Source organism: Pseudochaenichthys georgianus, chromosome 14 (assembly GCF_902827115.2).
Source record: "Pseudochaenichthys georgianus chromosome 14, fPseGeo1.2, whole genome shotgun sequence".
Lineage (NCBI taxonomy): Eukaryota > Metazoa > Chordata > Actinopteri > Perciformes > Channichthyidae > Pseudochaenichthys > Pseudochaenichthys georgianus.
Genome location: NC_047516.1, coordinates 32,970,965 through 32,992,690, shown reverse-complemented (window position 1 = coordinate 32,992,690; position 21,726 = coordinate 32,970,965). Strand labels below are relative to the sequence as shown.

The following is a 21,726-nucleotide window of genomic DNA, read 5'->3' as shown; positions in this document are numbered from 1 at the left end:
GCATCCAGGGGCAGAAACATGTTTATTTCTGCTGTAAAGTTGGGCATTTTAACACGGGGTCTATGGAAATTCATTCTTTCTGCAGTCATCGCCTATCGGCAAATAGATGAACTGCAGTTTGTGGCACTTCCTTATTGGCCTCCCGGCTCTGCCCCAGAGTTTGCCGCTTGGTCACGACCCTTTTAATCATCACTGTTGCCGGAAATGCATCTGCGGAGGACCCATCAGTGTATCCTTGATTATAGCTCCTCCAGAGAGCCTCCTCGACGCTCGGTCCTCGATGTGCATTTAGAGAAATGAGATGTCCTTCAACATGGCGTGCCGAAAACCATTTCCGGGTCACTACCGGAGGACCAAGGATTCGAGGAGGGGACATTTGTGAAATGAGAAGGCCCCATGTGTTTGCAGGACTCTACTGCACCACTCAACACGTGCATGCATGAGGCAAACTAAACAAACTTAAGACCCAGGCTGAAGTCGAATAGTCCATTTAGCTTAGGAACCTTCCTAACCGAGTGAAATGACCCAGAAGTCCCTCAGTGGCAGCCATGATAAGTGCCGTTCGAATTCTCTAGATGAAAGGAAAGGAGGTTTCAAACTTCCTTTATAACCTCCTTTAGCTTAGGAACCACTGGACCTCCCTAACCGACAGGAGAAGCGAAAATGCTGCCCCACAATGCCTTGCAGCCGCAGCATTTGCTGTCACTCAACAGTCGGCCGTTCACGGAAGCAACCGATTATGACCGAGAAATTATATCATGAAAGTTACGGTGCTTATTAAGCATTTTAAAACGTAGGTGGTAAGTTGCCAAAGTGCTTTGTTTTGAACGTTCATCAGTATTATAATCAAAAAGAGAAATATGAACGTTAGTTTTTACTGAAATGATCAAATAAAGTCAACATTTCACAGTCTTTACTGAGCTGTGTGGGGTTTGTTCAACTTTTAAAAGATGTTTGAATGGTGATGTACACAGTGATAGATGTTAATGACTAACGTTTATAATAAATACATTTGTATTGATTTTAAGATCTTTTCATAGTTCATACAATCTTTGGGATCATTGGTATTAATGTGGACCGGAGGGAGAGGGTGACGAGCATAAGTTTCACTTTCCTTTTTTATTTCAATTCCAACTTTGGTCATGAAGAATATGTTTCTCTGTTGTACACGTTCATAAAGCAAGACAGCAGCATCAGAGCACGGTGCAGAGTCTCTAGATGAGTTTACAGTAGTCCCTCGTTCTTATTGAACATCCATGTTGTAGTCCGCTGTATAGAAAACTGTAGTTTCCATAGTTTCCCCACAGCAGCAGACGCACAAAATGACGTCCGCTGGCGCATCATAAACACGTCGGATAGTGAAAGTGCATTCGGATTCTCTAAAGCACCGCAGTCTCTTCTCCTAAATCCTTTTGAATTCTCCTATCCACTATCCCTTAACCCCGTGACGTTTCACTCAGAGGTCAAGGAATAGACGATAGGGTTAGAACTTAGGAGCTGATTTTTAAACTATCCGACTGCAGCCCCACTCTAGTAGTGGCAAACAACTCTGGGGAACATGACACCTTATATTTTCTAAAAGCAGCATGGCATTACTGGGACTAGTAGGGCTGCACAATATTCTTTTTGTATATCGCCATGGCAATGTTCATCAAGTGATGAACACTTTAAAAAAAGGACTTTGATATTGCACATTGAGATAGAATTATTTGAGTTAGTTGATATGGATTATCAGTGGAAAACTGCACTTTTCTTATTCTATTTACTGTTTGTATTGAATGTTGTGTTCAATTCAACATTCAATATACAAATATTGGAGATCATTTGCTCTAATTTTCTTTTACTCAACAAGCACTTTTTTTTGTGATTTAACAGTATACTGACAGATTGGTTAGAGCTGGTGGCTCATATGCAGTCACCGCTGCCTAGTAAACTGGTTCCAATCCCGAACATTTCAGGCAATGTCCTCCCCTCTGTCTCCCCCTTTCAACTTCGATAACACCAGTAAAGGGCCTCTGGCCCAAAATGACCTACTGTTTAAAAAAACAGTATACTGAAAGCAGCAGAATACTAAAACTGAGTAAACTTTGAATTTAGCTTTTACTTTTCGCAAGTTATAGTGCATATTAGTGCTTATCAAATATTTTCCACCCAATCGTGCAGGTGTATTGATAGTCAGTAATCCTTAAAAATACACTCTAAATGTATTCGACTCAAAAAGAGAAATAAATGACATTAATGCTTTACAGTCAACTGGTCTATAAGGAAAAGAAACTATAGGTTACTTACGTAACCCCAGTTTTAAGAGTAACATGAAGTGAGATGTCTCACTATGGGATGCGCCTCAACGCGTATGCAAACAGAAGCATCAATCTCATTACGCCAATCCTGATTGGCTGGTGATCTTGACGTCTACGCGAGGGAATCCACCCACCCTTTAAGTAACTTGCGCTACGTCGCAGCGTCATTCAAAATAAGCACCTCTTCTCGCTTCGCCTTAGCAAGAAGGGCCGTCTGGTGAGACATCTCACTTCATGTTACTTTGAGTGCTGGGGTTACGTAAGTAACCTATAGTTCTCATTAATAACACTCCGTTCGATGTCTCACTATGGGATATTGAAACTCCCGTATTGCGAGACATGCTTATCTCGAAAATCACCAAAACAACCAGAACTTAACAAGTAGAACCCTCTCTCGACACAGGGCCCAGCACTGCGCGGGCCACACTTGGAGCAGAGACATCTAGCCTGTAAAAGCGGACAAAAGTGAGCGGTGAGGACCAGCTTGCTGCTGCACAAATGTCTTGCATGGAAACACCCTTGAACAAAGCCCAGGATGTAGCCAGTCCACAAGTAGAATGAGCACGCAGGCCCGTTGGTGCCTGCAAACCCTGACTCGTATAAGCCAGAGCAATCGCTTCCACAATCCAGTGGGAGAGCCGTTGCCTGGTAACGGGCTTGCCTTTATGTGGGTTAGCCCAGGATATAAAGAGTTGGTCATTGCATCGAAACTCTTTTGACCCGTCCATATAGGTGCGTAAAGCACGGACTGGCCACGGCAATTCGGCCGCTGTTCCTCAGAGGAACACAGTGGCGGAGGAAATGCCTCAATGTCAATTGGGGTACATGAGCCAACCACCTTAGGTACAAAGGTAGGGTTGGGCAAACTGAGTGCATGAAGGATGTACAGAGAGCGCATGAATGTCACTGACTCGCTTGGCAGATGCCAGAGCCAGTAACAACACTGTCTTCAGTGACAGGTGTTTCATGTCAGCTTCTTCCAGGGGTTCAAATGGAGGTTGAGTGAGTCCATCTAAAACCACTGCCAAGTCCCATAAGGGCACCAGTGACCTGGAAATAGGGAGGAGCCTGCGAGCACCTTTCATAAAACGGCAGACCAAGGGATGTTGGCTAGCCGTCTTTCCAGATCTGCCCCGAGGTTCATCACTCCTGGTACGTGCGTCGCTCTCAGAGAGAGGAGACGTCCGCAGCTCCATAAGATCAGTTTGCGTACCAGGATGTGTAACTGGAGAGAACGCAAACCCCCTTGGCGGTTTATATACGATTTTGTGGTCGTGTTGTCTGTCCTCACGAGGACATGATGTTCTCTGAGAAAAGGCAGAAAGCGTTTCAGGGTGAGGAACACCGCTAAAAGCTCCAGATAATTTATGTGTGCCCGTTGGAGGTCTCTGCTCCAGAGACCCCTCACAAGTCGACCTTCGTATATACCCCCCCAGCCCGTCAGACATGCGTCTGTGGTGACCACATTCCGCGATAGGACAGCACCCATAGGCACGCCCCGTACTAGAAAAGTCGGGTGCAGCCAGTGGCGCAGTGCCATTATGCATTTCATAGTGACCATCACTCTCCGCGCGCCATGACGCACGGGGTCCAGTCTGAGGTTAGCTACCCAGCGCTGAAACTCCCTCATGTGTAAGCGTCCCAGTCGTACCACCAGGAAGGCTGACGCCATGAGCCCCAGTAACCGCAGACATGATCTGAAGAGAACATATTTGCGTGGCTGGAAATGAGCAAGGCAAGCCCTGAAGGCTTTCACTCTCTGCTGACAGGCGGGCTGTAAAGGGCACCTCATTCAGGCGTAGGCCCAGAAAGAGTACAGTCTGGGCTGGGGACAACATGCTCTTTTCTGTGTTTATTACGAAACCCAGGTTGAGCAGGTGTTTTACGAGGACATTCGTCTGCGTAATAGCCTCTTGTTCCAACTGTGCGAGAAGGAGCCAATCGTCCAGATAAGTTGCCAGGCGAATACCCTGTCCCTGTTGTTTTAACGGGGCTATCGCGGCTTCCGTACACCGTACAAACACTCGTGGGCTGAGAGACAGACCGAAGGGAAGTACTCTGTACTCGTAACAGACACCCTGAAAGGCGAACCTCAGATATTTCCTGTGTGGATAATATACTGGGATGTGGAAATACGCGTCTTTCAGGTCGACTGATGTGAACCAATCGTTTTGGCGCACAAGACGCAACAGAGATGTGTGAGTGAGCATTCTGAATTTGTATCTTTTGAGATATTTGTTCAGAGCCCTCAAATCTAGTATAGGCCGAATCCCGTTCCCTCCCCGTTTGGGAACGAGGAAATACTTGGAATAAAAGCCGCTCTGACTCTGTTCAGAGGGTATTATAGATATAGCCTTCTTGTCTAGTAGCGAGAGGATCTCTTGCTCTAGAATATGGGCCGACTCTCCCCGGGCTTGCGAATGCAGAATGCCCGAAAAGTGAGGGGGGGTGACAGCGAATTGGAGTCTGTAACGCCGTGTTAATGTCTTGAAAACCCAAGCAGGATCTGTGAGCATCCTCCACTTTTCGCTTCTCAAAGCGAGTGGAGATGTCACATCTCTGTCGTCTGCCCTCTGTCTTTATTTGTTGCGTTATGGGGTAGGGTTGCCAGAAACTGACCATGATCAAAATCGATTATTCGGCAGCCCTGGCGAATAATAATCGATTATTCGTACAGTGTGTACAGAATATCAGTATGACAATACGACACCCTCTGTCCTTAGACCCTCACATCGTACAAGGAAAAACTTCCGAAGAAAACCCAGTTTAAAGGGAAAAATGGGAGAAACCTCAGGGAGAGCAACAGAGGAGGGATCACTCTCCCAGGACGGACAGACGTGCAATAGATGCCGTGTGTAAATTGAAAAGATAATACATTTGCAACATAGGTAGTCCAAATGTTTGGAAATGGATGTGTGTATAATAGGAAGATGAATCCACGAGGATATCCATCCAGGACCGATGATCCAGGACCACAGCCACGACTCAAGATCCAGCGCTCGCGATCCAGGACCGCAGGATTATCCATGACTCCGGATCCCGGCGTATATAGACACCAAAAAGAAAGACATTTGGGGAAGCTGGGTTAATCGGAACATGAGAGTACACAGGTATAGACAGAGAGAAGGAAGAAGTAAGATGTCCCCCGACAAACTAAGCCTATATCAGCAAAACTAGGGGCTGAATCTAATCAGCCCTTACTATAAGCTTTATCAAAAAGGAAGGTCTTAAGCGCACTCTTAAAAACGGATAGGGTGTCTGCCGCCCGAACACAAACTGGAAGCTGATTCCACAAATGTGGAGCTTGATAAGAAAAGGCTCTGGCTCCCATTGTACTTTTAGAGATTCTAGGAACAACCAACAACCCTGCATTCTTGGAACGCAATGCCCTAGTAGGACAGTAGGGTATAATGAGTTCTATTGACTGCGCTCTTGGCTTTAAGCCTGGAAACGACAGTGGAAAATGATTTATTAAAAGACAATAGTGATGACATGTGTTTGTGTGACTTAAACGAGCAGCGGAAGCTTGCTGTCGTTGATGTTAAGTCCATTTCCCTCATGGCGCGAACTTGAGGATGACGTTTTGACATCACTCGAGGCGGCGGGAAGATGGCGGCATGGTTGCACCCCGGAAACACATGAGCATCGAACACTGGAACGTGTTCTGGAGCTGGAGAACAGGGAACTTCCAGCTCCTTTATCGAGGAGAGGAGGCTGTCAGGCCGCCCTCTTCTTCTTCCTCCTCGCCTAGTGGCTGAAAGTCTGGGCCGGCTGTGCCTGAGCGGCTGCTGCCGGAGACTTTCTTGGCCAGCTCGTCCTCGCCTCGTGTCTTCTTCGAAGCTAGAGCGGAGCCAAATATGCCCTCGGGAACAATAGGCATGTCAAAGACGTCCTCTTTTTCCCGGTCTGGAAGGGTCGTCAGGGTAAGCCACCTGGCTCTCTCCTGTACCACCATAATCCCCAGTGTTTTGCCCGTGGCTTGGATTGCACAGCGCTGCACACGGAGGCAAATGTCCGTGATTGCTGCGATTTCGTCCCACACGGCAGGCTCAGGTTTGATCATCATGTCTTCGCAGAGCTCCGCCTGGTAGGCGGTCAGCAGCGAGGAGACGTTGAGCGCCCTGGCGGACAAAGCTGCGGCTTTATAGGCTCGCTCGGTCATTGCTGACTGGAAGCGGTCTGCCTTTGCCGGTAGCGTGGGGTTCCTGCTCGGTGCCGAAGCCAGCCGCGGTTGGAGGTGGGCTGCGACCAGCGGTTCCATGGGCAGCATGGTCGGCGGAGGCTCTTGATGGTGAAGCGGGCACAATGCCCGCACGAACCGGGGGTATCGATAGCTTCCAGGGCGTGTTCCAGCCCAAGGCAGGACGAGCAGACCTGGTGTGAGTCCGTGCCCGAGATCCTAAACCCGCAGCCGCAGAGCCGAGCCTCCGACTCCTCTGGTGTGAGGGAGAGAAGGGTCCATCCTCGTTTGCCGGGGTGTCGGCGCGGAGGGACAAGCTAGTAACAGGTATGTTCACGAAAAAAAATCCAACCTTATCGTTATTGCGAAAGGAAAAAACGACGGGGTAGATTTTTCTTTAAAAAATATTAACTGGTGTGTTAATATCTTTCTTATCTCCGTCTCCTCTGGTGTGAGGGAGAGAAGAGTCCGTCCCCGCTCGCCGTGGTGTTGGCACAGAGGAATAAACTAGCAACAGGTATGTTACTGTTTGAAGAAAAAAATCAAACCTTACCGTTATTTCGAAAGAAAAAACGGCGGGGCAGATTACAATATTAACTGGTGTGTTAATATTTGTTCAATTCTTCTGCAAAGCAAACAAGTAACCGGCAAGCGCCCGTCGACCGAATGTTAGCTTGGGTTCAGTCTGTGGACCGTTAAGCTAGCCCGGCTACGGATGTGCTCTGAAGCGAGAAGAGGTGTTTGAATGACGCTGCGACGTCGCGCAAGCTACTTAAAGGGTGGGTTGATTCCCTGACGTAGACGTCAAGATCACCAGCCAATCAGGAGTGGCGTAATGAGATTGATGCTTCTGTTTGCATACGCGTTGAGGGCTTGAGGCGCATCCCATAGTGAGACATCGAACGGAGTGTTATGAATGAGAACCCTCATATAAATGAGTTCACACACAGCCATTGTGTTAAATCTGGTTCAATCTATAATTAATGACTTATGTTTTATGCTCTTTTCTCCAAAACGAAATTGTCCAGTTTGTCCTTCAAGTAAATGTCAGACATAGCCAAGCAGAGGTGTATATTAATATCATGGACATATTACAATACATGGATTATAGCTATTCCTGATCAGTTTTATTTATTTCATATCTTACTGTAGATACCTCTAGTTTGAAACAAGAGTGTTTTGTTTCACATTCAAGAACACAGTGCCTTCCTTCAGTTCCCCATCTGGAAAGGGAGAGGCTTTAGATAAGGCAAGAGGAGCAAAACCTGCAAGCGATATAGAAGTCAAACAGTTACAGAGTACAACCTGGATCAGGACAACATATTGTAATCCATAAACGATGGTGCAAAAGGTCACGTAGTACCAGATTCATGTATTAAACATTGATTTCATGAAACCAGAAATAAATGGCCCCAAATATCTACGGGTGCTCCCTCCTACACAAAACAAATGAGCCCATTATGTCCCCGTTCAACCCTGACCTGTCAAAAATTATTAAAGTGATCTTTATCGAGATATCACAATGTTTGTGCATTATGACAATGGTCAAGTGAACACCAAATGGTCTTTGTCACCAAGTGTTCTTTTCCAAACAACTCTGCAGCGACATGTTCTTCACCACATTGTTTTAGAGGACATTGTTTTCAGCTTTATTCAGTTATTCCAGTTAATGAAAGTACTGTGAATGTGATAAAAAAGAAAAATAACCTCACACACATCTAAAAGGGTATAACAGGCATTCTTCCACGTCCCCTCTTTATCCTGTATGGGCAACAACTGCGCCAAGTCGTTTGTTCTTCATCGAATGTGGGACCAAACAAGTACCAAAGTCATTGAAATCTGTTTATAGCAAAGTTACATACAAAATGGCACAGTCACACAGAAAATAAGACATTGATAACCTCTGTATTAACTCAAAGTAACCCCTTGTGGCTCCTTCACATCACATTTTTTAACGTCTGATTCTCCGAGGCAAACAGGGACTCGTTCAATGACTTGTGTGCATGTCAGCAAGGGGGGGATGACCACGGTAACCTACATGCCCCCCCCTGCTGTAACACACAAGGAATGCAGGGGATAGTGAAGTACACAGAATTTAGAGAGAGATAGAGTGCATGCATTTCTGAAATGCATGCCCTTGATCCCCCACTCTGTGCTCATACCCAGCGCCACACCTAAACAAAAAAGTCTCTTTTTTCTAGTTATCCTAATATATATATATATATATTGTGTATATATTTCACATTTTTGTGTTGCTGTTCAAAGTACCTCACATCGTTCATATCATATACATTTATGACCGGCTACTGTCTCAATCAATCACAACAATAGGACCTCTTGTACATTAGCTTCCGGTACATTCCGGACTCTCTTTAAAAAGTCTTACAATTCTTTAAAAATACAGAGGAGCAAAAATATTGGTGATACGACAGGCCGCTGTCCTGCAGAGGCTGCAACCATAGCTCAATAGTCTTTCTTCTACACAGCTAAAGATATGTTTTCTTTAGCTGTGTCCCCCCCCTTAAATGCTTTATTCTGTAAATATCTCTATCTCTTGCCTCTGCAGGGCCAGCTCGGCCTGGATGAAGGCTCCCTGGCCCAGTGCTGTGGAGTATGCTGTGTTGCCGTGGCTCACTGTGAACCCTGGGGTGGGAAAGGAGCCCCCGCGGGTTTGAACCGGGGCCTGAGGCTGAGGTGCCGGGTGGTAATCGTCCAAGTTATCATAGTGGGAGTGCACCGGTTTAGTGCCGTGATTCTGATATGAGTAGTCCCTGTCCAGGTCAGGGTGGCCCTGCTCCCGGACGCTGTGTGACCGCTCCAGGTTGGAGTGGCTGAGTTGTTCCCAGGGGGCCGACGGCTGCTCCTCTGTACCGTGGTAGCTGCTGGATGTCTTCACCTTTCTCTGGTTGTGTTCAGAATCAGGACATTCGTAACGTGGTTGGATGTTCCTCTGGCTTTGATACTCCTGCTGCCGGAGTTTGGGCCTGCCGCTGTCTCCACCTAGCGGCTCGTCTCCGGCCTCGTGCCGGCCGCCTTCCTGAGGGGACAGGCTGTGGCTCAGAGTCGCCGGAAGGGAGTGAGAGGATTGGCATTTCTTGGTACCGCTTTGCTTGGGGAGTCCATCTGACTTCTCTCCCACAGCGCTGCCCTGGAAGTGTTTATCAGTCTCCATGTACATGAGGACTTCCGGGTCAGACGCCAAGTGTCTCGGGAGGTAGCGGCCATCTTTGCTCTCAGCTGCAACCAGCACAGCTTTGCCGGGGTCAGATTTACTGCGCAGGTGCAGCGTTTCATAGCCTGATATATCTGCCGGTGCAAACAAGCCAACATTGTCGTACTGAGAGAGGACGGGGCCTCTGATCTTCTGTCTGGCCCTGCTCTCCCTGCGGATTGAGTGCATGCGGAGCCTCTCTGACTCCTCCGGGTCCCAAGCCAGGTAAGTGGCACCTTCCTTGTTCCCATGACTGGGGGGCATGTCCCTGCTCACAAAGCTGTGCTCCATCCCAGGTGGGAGAACATGGCGAGCGAGGAAGTGGTACCCAGTCGCCTTTCCACCCGGTCGGCCAGCAGCGGCTCCAGGATCTCGGCCCCCATTGGAGGGCAAGTGCTGGACTCTGATGGTGCCGTAAGGATCGATGTCATAGAAAGGCGCCTCCAAAGGGCTTGAACCAGAGTACGGACTGTAGCGGTACTGAACCCGGCCATTCTCAAAGTAAGGCTGCAGCTGGGTTACGTGGTAGTCTGATTGAGAGGAGGACTGCTGGGGGGGCTGTTGCAGGGGCTGCTGATGGGGGGGCTGCTGATGGGGGGGCTGCTGATGGGGAGGCTGCTGATGGGGAGGCTGCTGATGGGGGGGCTGCTGATGGGGAGGCTGCTGATGGGGGGGCTGCTGATGCGGGGGCTGCTGATGGGGGGGCTGCTGATGCGGGGGCTGCTGATGCGGGGGCTGCTGATGGGGGGGCTGCTGATGGGGGGGCTGCTGATGGGGGGGCTGCTGATGGGGGGGCTGCTGATGGGAGGCCTGCTGCGGGGGCTGCTGGTAGGCTTTGCACGGATACATGGGTCGATGGTAGAAGAAAATATCATCATCTGGAGGAACTTCAGTCCTGTGGATAGGCACGGTGCGAATAGTGGAGGGAACGTGGAGGGAGTGCACTCTGCGGATGGTGGGATAGCCTTGGGGTCTGTCGTGGCTGTAACCCTGATGCCCCGGCCCCGGGGACATGTACACACTGCGGGGGTTTCCTCTGGACTTCATGGAGTGGTGGTAGGACCTGGGGCCTAAAGTGCTGTATCTGTTGTCTAGTCGGGCGTTGTAAGGTATCTGAGGCTCCGACTTGGACACGTAGGAGAGGTGCGGGGGGACGCTGTCTGGCCGCATGTGGCGTTGTTTGGACTGTGGGCCCCTGGGAAGAGGCCTCTGGTGGTAGTATGCAGCTGATGTGGGCTCAATTAAGACCGGTTCTCCTTTAGTGTGGTACAGATAGGTCGGCTGATGCGTGGAAGATTTCAGAGGTGAGGGAGGGTGGTGAGGCAGACCTTCTTCCAGATGCCCCGGCACAGGGCCCTCCCCCAGGCAATGGTAGGAGGCTTCACTTTGGCTAAGTGCTGCTGTGGCCAGTTTGCTCTCGATGGTGCGGACTGGAGGGGCCGGAGGTGTGGCTCCGTACACGTCGTTGTACTTGGCAGACTCTGTACGGGGCTGCACTGGCTTTATGGCTTCCCAAGGCTTCTCAAGAGGCTCCACAGAGGTGGGGGCCACTCGTGCGCTGGCCTTCGAGGGGGGGTGTGGTTGGGTTTGGACCTGTGATTGCATGTGTGGCTGTATTGGAAGATGAGGCTGTATCTGAGCTTGGCTCTGCTGCTGAGGTTGTGTTTGATGCGGGGGGATGGAGACAGCCTTCCTCTTAGGCTTTTGAGCTATCGGAGGGGGTTGCTCTGATGGTTTTGAAAGGACTGGGGGTGATGCAGTCTCCTCTGGTTGGACCTAAGACAAAGAACAGAGAAAACAACATTATTACCGATTAAGTTCACAGTTCTGCTCAGTGTCAGCGCAGTTCCAATCCCGGCAGCAGCATGGCATACATTCTAAATGTCTGTTTATTTAGGTGTGTTTCTTATGCTCTTCCTTTTCCTACTGGTGTTGGTGCCTCTCGTTGGCGTATGTTGGCTTTAAAACACACACAACCAGTGAATACCAACACATCTCTGAAGACTACACATGCAGTGTCTTCTACCACCTAGAATGGGCCTACTGTTTTGCCAACTTCACAAGTGCTCTGAAGCAGGTGCCTGACGTTTTTAGGCGACCACAACCAGCTGACTGTGTCAACGGAACTTCCAGGCATTGATTTACAGTTGGTATTAAAAGATTGTCAAATGGACAGCAGGTATTTCCCTAGAGACACATACGATCTACTCTCAACGGATGAGTGGGTGCCCGACACCGTCACTCGAAACGTGTTTCCAGAGGGTAATAATAACCGTGTGACATTTTAGCTGCGGCACAAGGAATACAGTGGATCCATTTGGAGCATGCTTACTGCAGCTCACTATTACAATGCAAGAGCCTTCATGATTTTTAAAGCCTAAGTTACATATAAAAGTGGTGAGACTTACCTTAGGAACAGGATGTGGTAAGACTCCAGTAACTTTGTAGCAGTCACTGGGGGAGGGGGCTGGAGTGGTAGTGGGTGAGTTGCTACGGACAGGGATCTGTATAGGGATCTGTACTGGGATCTGTACTGGGACCTGTACTGGGACCTGCACTGGGACCTGAGCTGTGACCTGTACTGCATTCTGTACTGGGACCTGTGCCGGGACAGGCTGCTGCCTTTCCGGACTTTTCCTGCTTGGAGAAGTGCTGCTGGATGAACTGGGGAGGGGGGCGCACTTGTCTAAAGGAGTGTCCGGCGGCGTTGAGTCTGCTCCAGGCTGTGTTGCAGGTGGAGCTGTAAGGGATTTGGTGCTGTCTGAAGGCTTGGTAGTGATGCTGTCTAACTCTGGAGGCTGCTGTGTGGTTGTAGGACTGGAGGTGGGGGCATACGATGAGGCCGTGGTGACACGGGGGGCAGTTATGTCTAGTGGCAGGGCACTTCCTCTCCCTGCTCCCTCGGAGGACGCAGTCAGGTAACGTGTGACCAGTGAATGCGGCGTGTCCTGGAGGCTAGAGGTGTCCTGTGGCTGCGGGGGGGACACCGGTGTGGAAGGCTCAGAGTGTCGGGACTGAGACTGAATGGAGACCTGCTGGGCAGACTCTGCCAAGGCCAGGGCCAACATGCGGGCAGCGTTTTTAGGAGGGGGAGGAGGGGCAGTAGAGGGAGCTGCAGAGCTGAAGGAACGAGGGGTGAGGTCCTTCGCAGAGTCCTGAGCTACGACTCCTAGCAGGGACACAGAAACAAAAGGGGTCTATAGTTGAAGAACAAACAAGTGAGAAAGCAGCAGGTGAAGGAGAGACATGACAGCAGGCAGGCTGGGTTTAAGGAGCTTCAAGAGGATGGGAAAAGTTAAGCGTGGTGCTTGGGCAACATATGGAAATATTTACTTAAGACCAAATCCATGCAAACCTGGGAGACTAAACCTAGAAGAAAGCAGTCATATCATTAATGGCATGACTTAAAACCTTATTCTTAAATAAGAATCTACATCGTTTAATGGAACAGGTAAGAAAGTACACAAATAGAAAAGGTCATCATGTGCTCTCTACCTTGGTGCTCGTGGCTGCTGGCAGCTGGCGCCCGCGGCAGGCTGTCCTCTCCCCTCAGCTCTCCATTGTCCACACTGTCAAAGGCTTCCAGCTTAGAGTGCAGCTCCTTTTGAAAAGCTTCACTGAGAGACGGCTCTGCTGCCCTCAGCAGGACACTGCCCATCAGGGGAGGAGATTCCTCCGCTGCTGAAGAAGGGGATGAAGGTTGTCCAGCCGTATTCCTGTCAGGCACCTCAGTGGAGAAAAGCTCGTAAGTGGGAAAAGGCGTTAAACTAGTGGTCTTTCCACATTTGATAGGTGACACGACCTGTGTGGGTTTGTCAGTGTAAGAATAGGAAGTGGTCAGTTTGTTGCTTTCCACCTTGTGTCCAGCGGCCAGGCTGAAGTCTGTGGACATCAGGCTGCTCAGTAGTGTGGCAGCGATGAGGTCAGAGCCATTGGTGTTTCCACAGGCGCTTCCATGGTTCCTCCTTAACGTGGAGCCCTCAGCCCCCTTGGGCGAGTCATCTAAAGGGAAGGCGTAAGAGGTGTCGGGGAGACTGCACTGGAAAGACATGGGGTCAAAGTCCAAGGAGGCCATGCCGATGTCTGGCGGGCTGAGGTCCACGTCTTCACCTGCTGAGCGGGGGGGGGAGATGAGGGCAGGCACACAGATGGGCCCGTCGTCTCCGTCGCTGTCCTCTGTGGCGTCCAGGTTGTCGTAGGAGTTGCAGAGCTGCCGGCTGTCCAGCAGCTCGCCGTTAAAGGAGGCTGACAGAGCGTCACTGCTGGAGCGCGGCCTCCGAGGGCGGTACACCTTCGACTCTCCTGAAGGAAGAAGATAATAGATTCAGAAACTATTTTTAGAACAGGCTTTATTTACTACAGTTGGCAGCAATGCGTGAGAGTAAACTGGAAGACACAAATGATTACCTTCAACATTGTGCAGGGAGCTCAGGGACTCTTCACTCTTGGCTGATCTTAACGTGTTCGAGTCTCCTCTGCCTCCTGGAACAAAGACATCTCAAGGATTAAGCATTGTTTTCATTGTTCAGTCCAATCAGCTGCTGTCTTTGTACACTTGGACTAGTGTCCTTCTAATTGAGGAGGTACGACTCACCGGCCAGGGCCATGGCCTTCAGTTCGTTGGGCTCACTGGGGTTGCGGTGCAGCTTGCGCTTGGACATGGAGGAAGACTTGCCCAGGTTGAAGAAAGAGCGCCAGCTACCTACAGGAGACTTCTTTGACTTAATAGGAGGCCTCTTCCTATGATAATGGGAAAGCAGGCAAAGAAGAATTAGCTTCACTTCCTCACATAGACGCCATAACTTAAGGACAGATTCAGACACGGGGGACACATAATCAATCCCTTCTCGATTCACGCTTTTCTTTTTACATCATCTCTACTTTAAGGATATCTCCCCACGTCTGAGACTGGAGACAGCGACCGTCCTCTGAAATACTGGCAACCTGGTGCAGGCGGGAAACCTCTTCACTATAGTCTGACGTGTGATAGATGTCTGTGGGCCTCGAGTGTGTCTTTACTACTTAGATTGTATATGAAATGATTGACACACAGTAATTACATGACAGATTAGACAGAGGAGTTAACAAACCTCTCGGTGGGGAACTCAATGACAGTGTGGAACTTCCCCTGCAGAGCAGCCGGACCCTCGCCCACCTCGATGTACTTGCTGTCCTCGGTGACCGGAGAGTTGATCTGAGCCTGGGTCCTGGCCTGGGCCTCCTCCAGGGTCAGGAGTTTGGTAGAGGGAGACGAAACCAGCAGGGACTTCGGCCGCGACAACGAGTTGTGACCTGGCGATACAGAACAGGGTTTATTGCTGGAGAAGAAGCAGCAGCGGCTGGCGGAGAGATGGAGTGAGCAGAGGAGGCGTCTGCAGGCGGCCCGACGTACCTGCTCCCTCTCGGATCAGAGAGCTGAGCTTGGAGCTGAACAGAACATCCACGTGGTTCAGGATGAACTCCACCACCACCGACTGGATCCGGACCTCCATGAAGGCTGCTGTGCCGCTGAAGCACGCAGATTCAATCTGCTTTGACCTGACAGGATATGTGGGTTAGATTTAGTCAAATGCCCGACTTTAAGCAAGTAATAGCAAATCACTTATAGGTAAACAATTCATCTTAATTAGTTAGAAATGACTTCTAGCATTTGATGTTGTGTTGATCAGCACTCCGCGCAGAAATGTGCCTAAGTCCTTCCACTAAGGCAGAGGGACTGCTTTAAAGCAGGAGACAGGAAACGTTATGCTGCTGCACAGGGCTCATTATCAGGCTTTAATTCAAAAAGGTATTTACTGTTCTCACACTGCCTGTGCTGCAGCACCTCTTTTCACCCTCTGTCTGAAACCAGAGCCCAGTCTGCTCTGATTGGTTAGCTGTTGTGATTGGTAAACCACTTTGACATGTCCCGCCCCTGAGCATATCAGGTAAATGTGTTGAAGTGTGAGTGTTTCAATAAGTGTGAGAAATCTTTAATGTGAGAAGTACACAAAACCTGCATAACCTAAACTACAGATACATCAAACTGTGAAGACCATTAGAATTAGTTTGAGATGTATTGTTTCAAACATTAAGAAAACAACCAATCAAGGTGGCTTTAATGTGATGATAGACAGTGTATTAACTCAATAAAGCATGCATTCAGAGAACATTGTGTGGTGCAGGAGGCCCTCACCTCAGAAGGTTGGGGGCCCAGACGATAGCCAGGTTCTTGCTGTGCATGTTGGTGATGTAGCTGTAGGCTGCCATGTGGGACAGGTGTCTCATCAGGAACTCCAGGGTCCTATGAATCAAACATCTATTCATTCACATCAATTGGTCCCCTTCAAGTTATACGCACACTCATGGCCATGATGGAGCTTATTCTTCAGAGCATCAATATTTCACCATGTGATCTGTCCCAAAGGAATGTCACTTAGAAATGTGCATTGGTGTGCTTTCCAAAAGCATCATGCACAGATGAGTATAAGCTGTTAAATGATTCCCCTCAATGCATTGGGGCCGTAAAAATGATTTTATCAAGACAGGATGCATTTGTATCTGGCAGTTCCTGAGTCTGCCACAGGGGGGCGGTGTGCCTCTACACTGACCTGTAATGCGGTGGAGGAAGCTGCTGTATGACATCATGGATTTTGATGAGTCGTTCCTCGTCTGTTGCTGCTGATACAGCATCCTTCAAAGTGAAAAGAAAGGGAGGGAGATAAATAGTGTGATGAATCAACACAAGGTTAATTAACTTGTTATGCCAGGTTCACGCCGCTGCATGGAGCAGGGGGGAATCCGTCAGGAGCCACAGCCCCCCACCCCTCCTCTCTCCAGCTGCAATAACAACCAGCATTTACTTGAAATCTCTGTTATGCTTGGACAACATTGTTTTTCCAAGTCACACATTCAATGCTTATACTGTATGTCAGTGGGGTCTATGACTCATCCATGCAAGATGCACTGTAGAATTCTTACAAGATGTATTTATAGGAATTTCTATACATTTCATTACTTTACGCTAGAGACTAGGGATGCATACCGCTATCCGGTATTACCGAAATACCGGTTACTGGTGGCTACGGTATACCATACCGAAATCAGATCCGGTTTCGATACTTTAAAAAAAAAAAAAAAAAAAAAAATTTATTTTAAAAGTGAGTCCGTGGCCCGTGATGGCGGGTGTTATAAATTAGATTGCATAATCGTTTTTCTTCATATTTTATGTATTGTTCATTGTTTGTTCAATACTAGAAAGGTAAAAGTCCCACAAATGAACTGTGATGGGATTTGTTTTCTCTCACCAGTGAAGGCAAATGTTGATTTTAAAGATGAGATTTGTTTGTTTGTGCAATGCCGAGATCTAATGACCTTTATTCTATTATTTATTTGTTCTCTAGTCGAATCTCAGGTTTAGCATTAATTATAACGGTGCTATAACGGTCTGTTTGCATTGACAAGATGTGCTATTCACGCGGCACACCTGATGGCGGGTGTTATAAAAGATATTCCATAATCTGTTTTCTTCATATTTTTTATGTATTTTTCATTGTTTGTTCAGTACTAAAAGGTCCAAGAAGTCCCACAATTTAATTTAATATTCATTTGACATGTTAGCTATATCGTAAAGCGCTTTCAAAGTATCACGATATGTATCGGTTGAGTATCGGTATCGTTCAGTGGTATCGGTATCGTAAAAAAGTCAACGATATGCATCCCTACGAGAGACTAATAAGCACAATCAGTATCTTTCAGTAAGTCAAGTGTTATAATAGTAAGTAGACTTGTATATCCACACATTCGTGCTAGAAATTGGTGTGTGAGACGTGCTTGAGCAACTCAGGCTTTGCTTACAGAGAATTTCTCGTAGAGCTGGTAGGTGAGCAGGGGGTTGGGCAGCTCTCTGAAGTAGAGCTTACACAGCGAGCCCACACAGTGGATGTCCTGGATGTACACATCTTTGGTCAGGTCGGGGATCTGCTCAGAGTCAAACTCATGCCTGGTGAAAGATAGGGGGCAAAGCAAGGTCAACTACTTAATTTCTCCTGAGGAAAAATGCATGGATAAGAGACTGCTGTAGTTTGATGGACGAATATGACATTAGAATGCATATTAGAAGAGAACATTGTTGATATGAGCCTTCCCAACGTCATGTGGTCTATGGTGTGCAGGCACAGTTAACAATACCAACAATACTAATATGAGAATGCAATGTTTTTGCATGAACAAATATAAAACTAGAAAATATTGCTCAATAATAAAACAGGTCTACATTGCTGCCATGAGTCTAACAGAATCATTATAAATATAGCCTACATTTCTATATGTTCAAACGCTGAAATTAAATGCAGGGCATTTTTAGATGTTCTTTTTTAAATTGTTAGCATTCTGAAAACTTCCCCCCTGAATATTATAGTAGAATAGCCCTAGTCTCTGTGAAATCCAAGAAGATGTTGCACCAGTTATCCTGAACGGGAACTGCACTACAGTAGTTTACATGTAAACACAGGATTATACTGACACTGACAATAACTACTTAAATATCCACAACATATCAATTGCTTTTTAACAGTTACAACTGCTGTCAGAGCTCAGATGACTTAAGTTCTGATCCAGTGTAACTGTTGATGGGTAACACCTATTAAACTGCACGTCATCATGATTTTCTTTTACAGATGCAATAACCCTAGATGGAATTCATATGTTGTCAGCTTATAGAGGGCTATGGTAGGATACGGTTTGTAAGCTCCTCCTATGACATTTAAGGACATGTCGGTACAAACTACCGTACTTTTCGGACTATAAGCCGCAACTTTTCCCCCAGCTAACGGCCACTAGGGAACCTCCTAAATCCATGGATTTTACAGGCAAAATTAACCACCTTTAACTCTATGGGCTCTAGGACCGGTCCGCGCCCGCCACCTTTAAGCGGCGGCTCCAGCAGGAAAAGCTGGAGGCCGGAAAAGAGTGAGACAGGTCGCGCGCCAAAGTAAAAGTGGAACCGAGAGGCAGAACGAGAGCAAGACAGACGGACAATTTAGCTGCTGCGGCGGCTTATATGCAGGTGCGCTTTATAGTCCGAAAAGTACGGTAGTTGTTTTATTAGGGGAGATTCTGATTTGACCTTTGAATCACAGAACAAACAGGCAGCGTGTCTCCTACCGTAATTTCTGGATATTTGAGGCAATTCCAGAAAGGCGGTAGATGCCATCCACCACACCGTGCTTCTCGAGGAACTCGGTGCAGCTCTTGAGGACCTGGGGCACTGTGAAGAGAAAAAGAGCCGTTCAACACTTCACACACAAGTCAATATTTGTCCAGCCTTCACGGAGACAGTCACGGTCAAGAATGTGATGACTCTTCTTTTGAAGAGCGAGTACAAGCGAGGTCAAGCTGGAGCTCACAGGCTTTCTGGACAAGAGGCTGCAGGCGCTGAAAGACTTCGGAGTGTGATTAACTACATTTCTAGTGCGATCTGAGGGAGCTTTAAAAAGATTTGCTTTCTTTATTTGATGTTTTTGGAATAAATAGTTAGAAAAACATGTCAGTGAATGAGGCAGCAAATCACGTTCTTTAAAGCACAATGCCAGTGAGTGTGTGTTGAGACAATGAAGAGAAACCACAGAGCTTTTAATTCTCCTTCAGCCACCATGAATCATACACACATGCTATTTCCCTTTGTGAGTGTGTGTGTGTATGGTAGAAAAGGATGGTGTTTATGTGTGTAAGGAAGGGTGGGACATGCACTGAAGCAGCTGTCCAGACAAATTCCACACATAGCGAAGGAGAAAACAAGGCGGCCAGATTTGAAGGAAATGTCATTCTGCAACAGAGAAGGACAGCGAGGGAGGATAAGTCCTCTCCAAGCTCTTTACTAGGAAGATCTTTTTTATGAGGCTCTCTTATCGCAAAGATACACAACATGAATGTGGAGTCAGATTTGGATACGACAGTAGTGAACCCTCTTACATTTCAAACAACAGCATCCAATGTATTTAAGTGAAGAGTTTGTTACCTTACATTTGAGTTTCAAAGCTCAAGTGCAGTGGCAGAGTCACATTTACACTGACAGTGGAAGCGGAGATGTTTGGGTACATTGTTTGACAGATGAAGGTAGCCTGTGAAAAGGTTGTCACATATAATGTGTTGGGGCCATAGCCAGAAAAGCGCAAGTGGACTTTTGTAGAAGCAAGATAGCAAGAGAAATGGTAGCTTGGAAGATCCCTTTGTCTTTAGCCCGGACTCTCCTTTGTCAGCATACGCCTCTGAACATTGGATTGAAAAAAGCTACTTTTATTTCATGGAGCATAGGATTATGGCTTCAACTCTCCGCTTCATGTTCTTTGTTGACACTAGAACCGCCAACGGGTCAATTTGACCCGCAGCTGTTTTTGGATTGTATGTCACTTGTTTTCAATAAAATATTCAAGTCTCCCAGTCTGTGACTTTTCCTGAAAGTGTCTTATGTCGCACCCTCTGTTGTTAAAAATGGTCAATATGAAGTCAGATTGAAAAAAAAATCGCCATTAATACCTATATCCGCAAGCAGGTAATATTTACCTCATAGAAAATGCAGCGTAAACATGATGTGTTGCTATAGTAACGCCTTTTGTCTACTGCGGTTCCTTATAGATAGAGAGAGAGATAAATAAATAGATGGATCGATAGATAGATAGATAGAGAGAGAGAGAGAGAGAGAGGGAGAGAGAGAGAGATTTGTACCTGAACAAAACACAAGTCTAACACCAAGCGTTTAAATCAGCACTGATAGCGATATTTTATACTTCATGCTATCTGCACAAACTATATCATATGAAAAGCTGGGAGTCCACAGAATCTATTGGTATACATTTCATCCCTGTGCGATTCAAAACTCACTGTTCTGTATGATAAATAAAAGAACATTGCACCTTGAAAATCAACAGCGGGTAAATTTGACCCGTTGGCGGTTTTAGGTATACAGCGACCTCTGGCGGTTCTAGTGTTAATTAATGAAGCTTATAAGAGTACGTACAGCAAAACGCCTGGCTGTCTGTTGACTGGACAACATTTATTTGGAACATTAACATTCTATGGATTATCATTTTAGTTTGAAAAGCTTTGTTTATGACTATATTTATTTATTCAACATCTAACCAACCGGTTATACAACTTTTTTGTCTAGGAAATATTGCTTAGTCAGTGCATGACTAAGTACGCCATCTGTGGGCCATCTAAGCTAATTTACAGATGGCCCGGAGCCCAATAGAGATTGCCCTGAAAAGTGCGGGCGGACGAAATGGCGCACAAAGGGTTTGGGGGGCCTCCCCCTAGAACATTTAGATTTTTGCAGGTCTTACGCTGTCTGGTGCATTCTCTAGACTGAATTATAAGATGAACCACCACAATATTTTAATGTACAATTTCAATTTTATTCTTCATTTCACTTGTTTGTGTTTGCTCGCTTGCATGCCCTGCATAGCTTTAAGAAATACTTAAGTTGTTGGTCAAGACACTTTCCATCTGGGAAGGCAAATGCCTTCCCAGATGGAAAAAAGTAGAAAACATTACATTCAGTTATAACTGCCAAAACAAACGTTATTTACACTATTATGGCCCCTGTTAAAAATGTTTGTAATGTTATCTACTGTAAGTTGGTCGAACGAATGCCTCCTCATCCGGAAGCTGACCGAGCAGACCCGAGCAGCAGTCGAGAGGAGCCGAGCGCATCCGCGAAGCACACAAAATGACGAGTTCCCGTTCTAAAATCTAAATCTCTTCGGTCAAAATAATTTCCCTTTAGAGCAATACCGCTTCAGTTGCGCCACTTATGTGACAGACAAGAAGAGTATGTGACAGACAAGAATAGTCAACTCTAATGTCTAACACTTAATGTGGAGAAAGAGATGTGCTGTATGGGTTGATTGTGTGTTGATCTGTTGGTAATGCCTCGGGGTTCCGGTGGGCATGTAAACAAATGCATAATGCTGCGCTATACTTTGTGGCCTCATCCAGTTGCATAGCGACGCTTATTGTTTAGGTATCTTTTAATAAGCAGGTAGTCATATCATTAG

The 21,726-nt window shown here is 47.2% G+C and overlaps 1 protein-coding gene across 1 annotated transcript in view; it reads right to left on the bottom strand.

Moving 5' to 3' along the window:
* Positions 1–7,601: 7,601 nt before the first annotated feature.
* The window catches only part of arhgap32b (Rho GTPase activating protein 32b), an 82,722-nt gene continuing 68,597 nt past the window's right edge, over positions 7,602–21,726 (bottom strand). Inside the window, exons 15-26 of the mRNA XM_071205454.1 lie at positions 18,836–18,938; positions 17,528–17,672; positions 16,282–16,364; positions 15,867–15,974; positions 15,084–15,229; positions 14,782–14,983; positions 14,286–14,431; positions 14,099–14,173; positions 13,187–13,993; positions 12,100–12,860; positions 10,502–11,467; positions 7,602–10,237 (exon numbers count right to left, since the gene is read on the bottom strand). Of these exons, the coding sequence (XP_071061555.1) occupies positions 9,011–10,237; positions 10,502–11,467; positions 12,100–12,860; positions 13,187–13,993; positions 14,099–14,173; positions 14,286–14,431; positions 14,782–14,983; positions 15,084–15,229; positions 15,867–15,974; positions 16,282–16,364; positions 17,528–17,672; positions 18,836–18,938 (4,769 nt within the window). The 3' untranslated portion in view covers positions 7,602–9,010. The remainder of the gene's footprint in view (positions 10,238–10,501; positions 11,468–12,099; positions 12,861–13,186; positions 13,994–14,098; positions 14,174–14,285; positions 14,432–14,781; positions 14,984–15,083; positions 15,230–15,866; positions 15,975–16,281; positions 16,365–17,527; positions 17,673–18,835; positions 18,939–21,726) is intronic.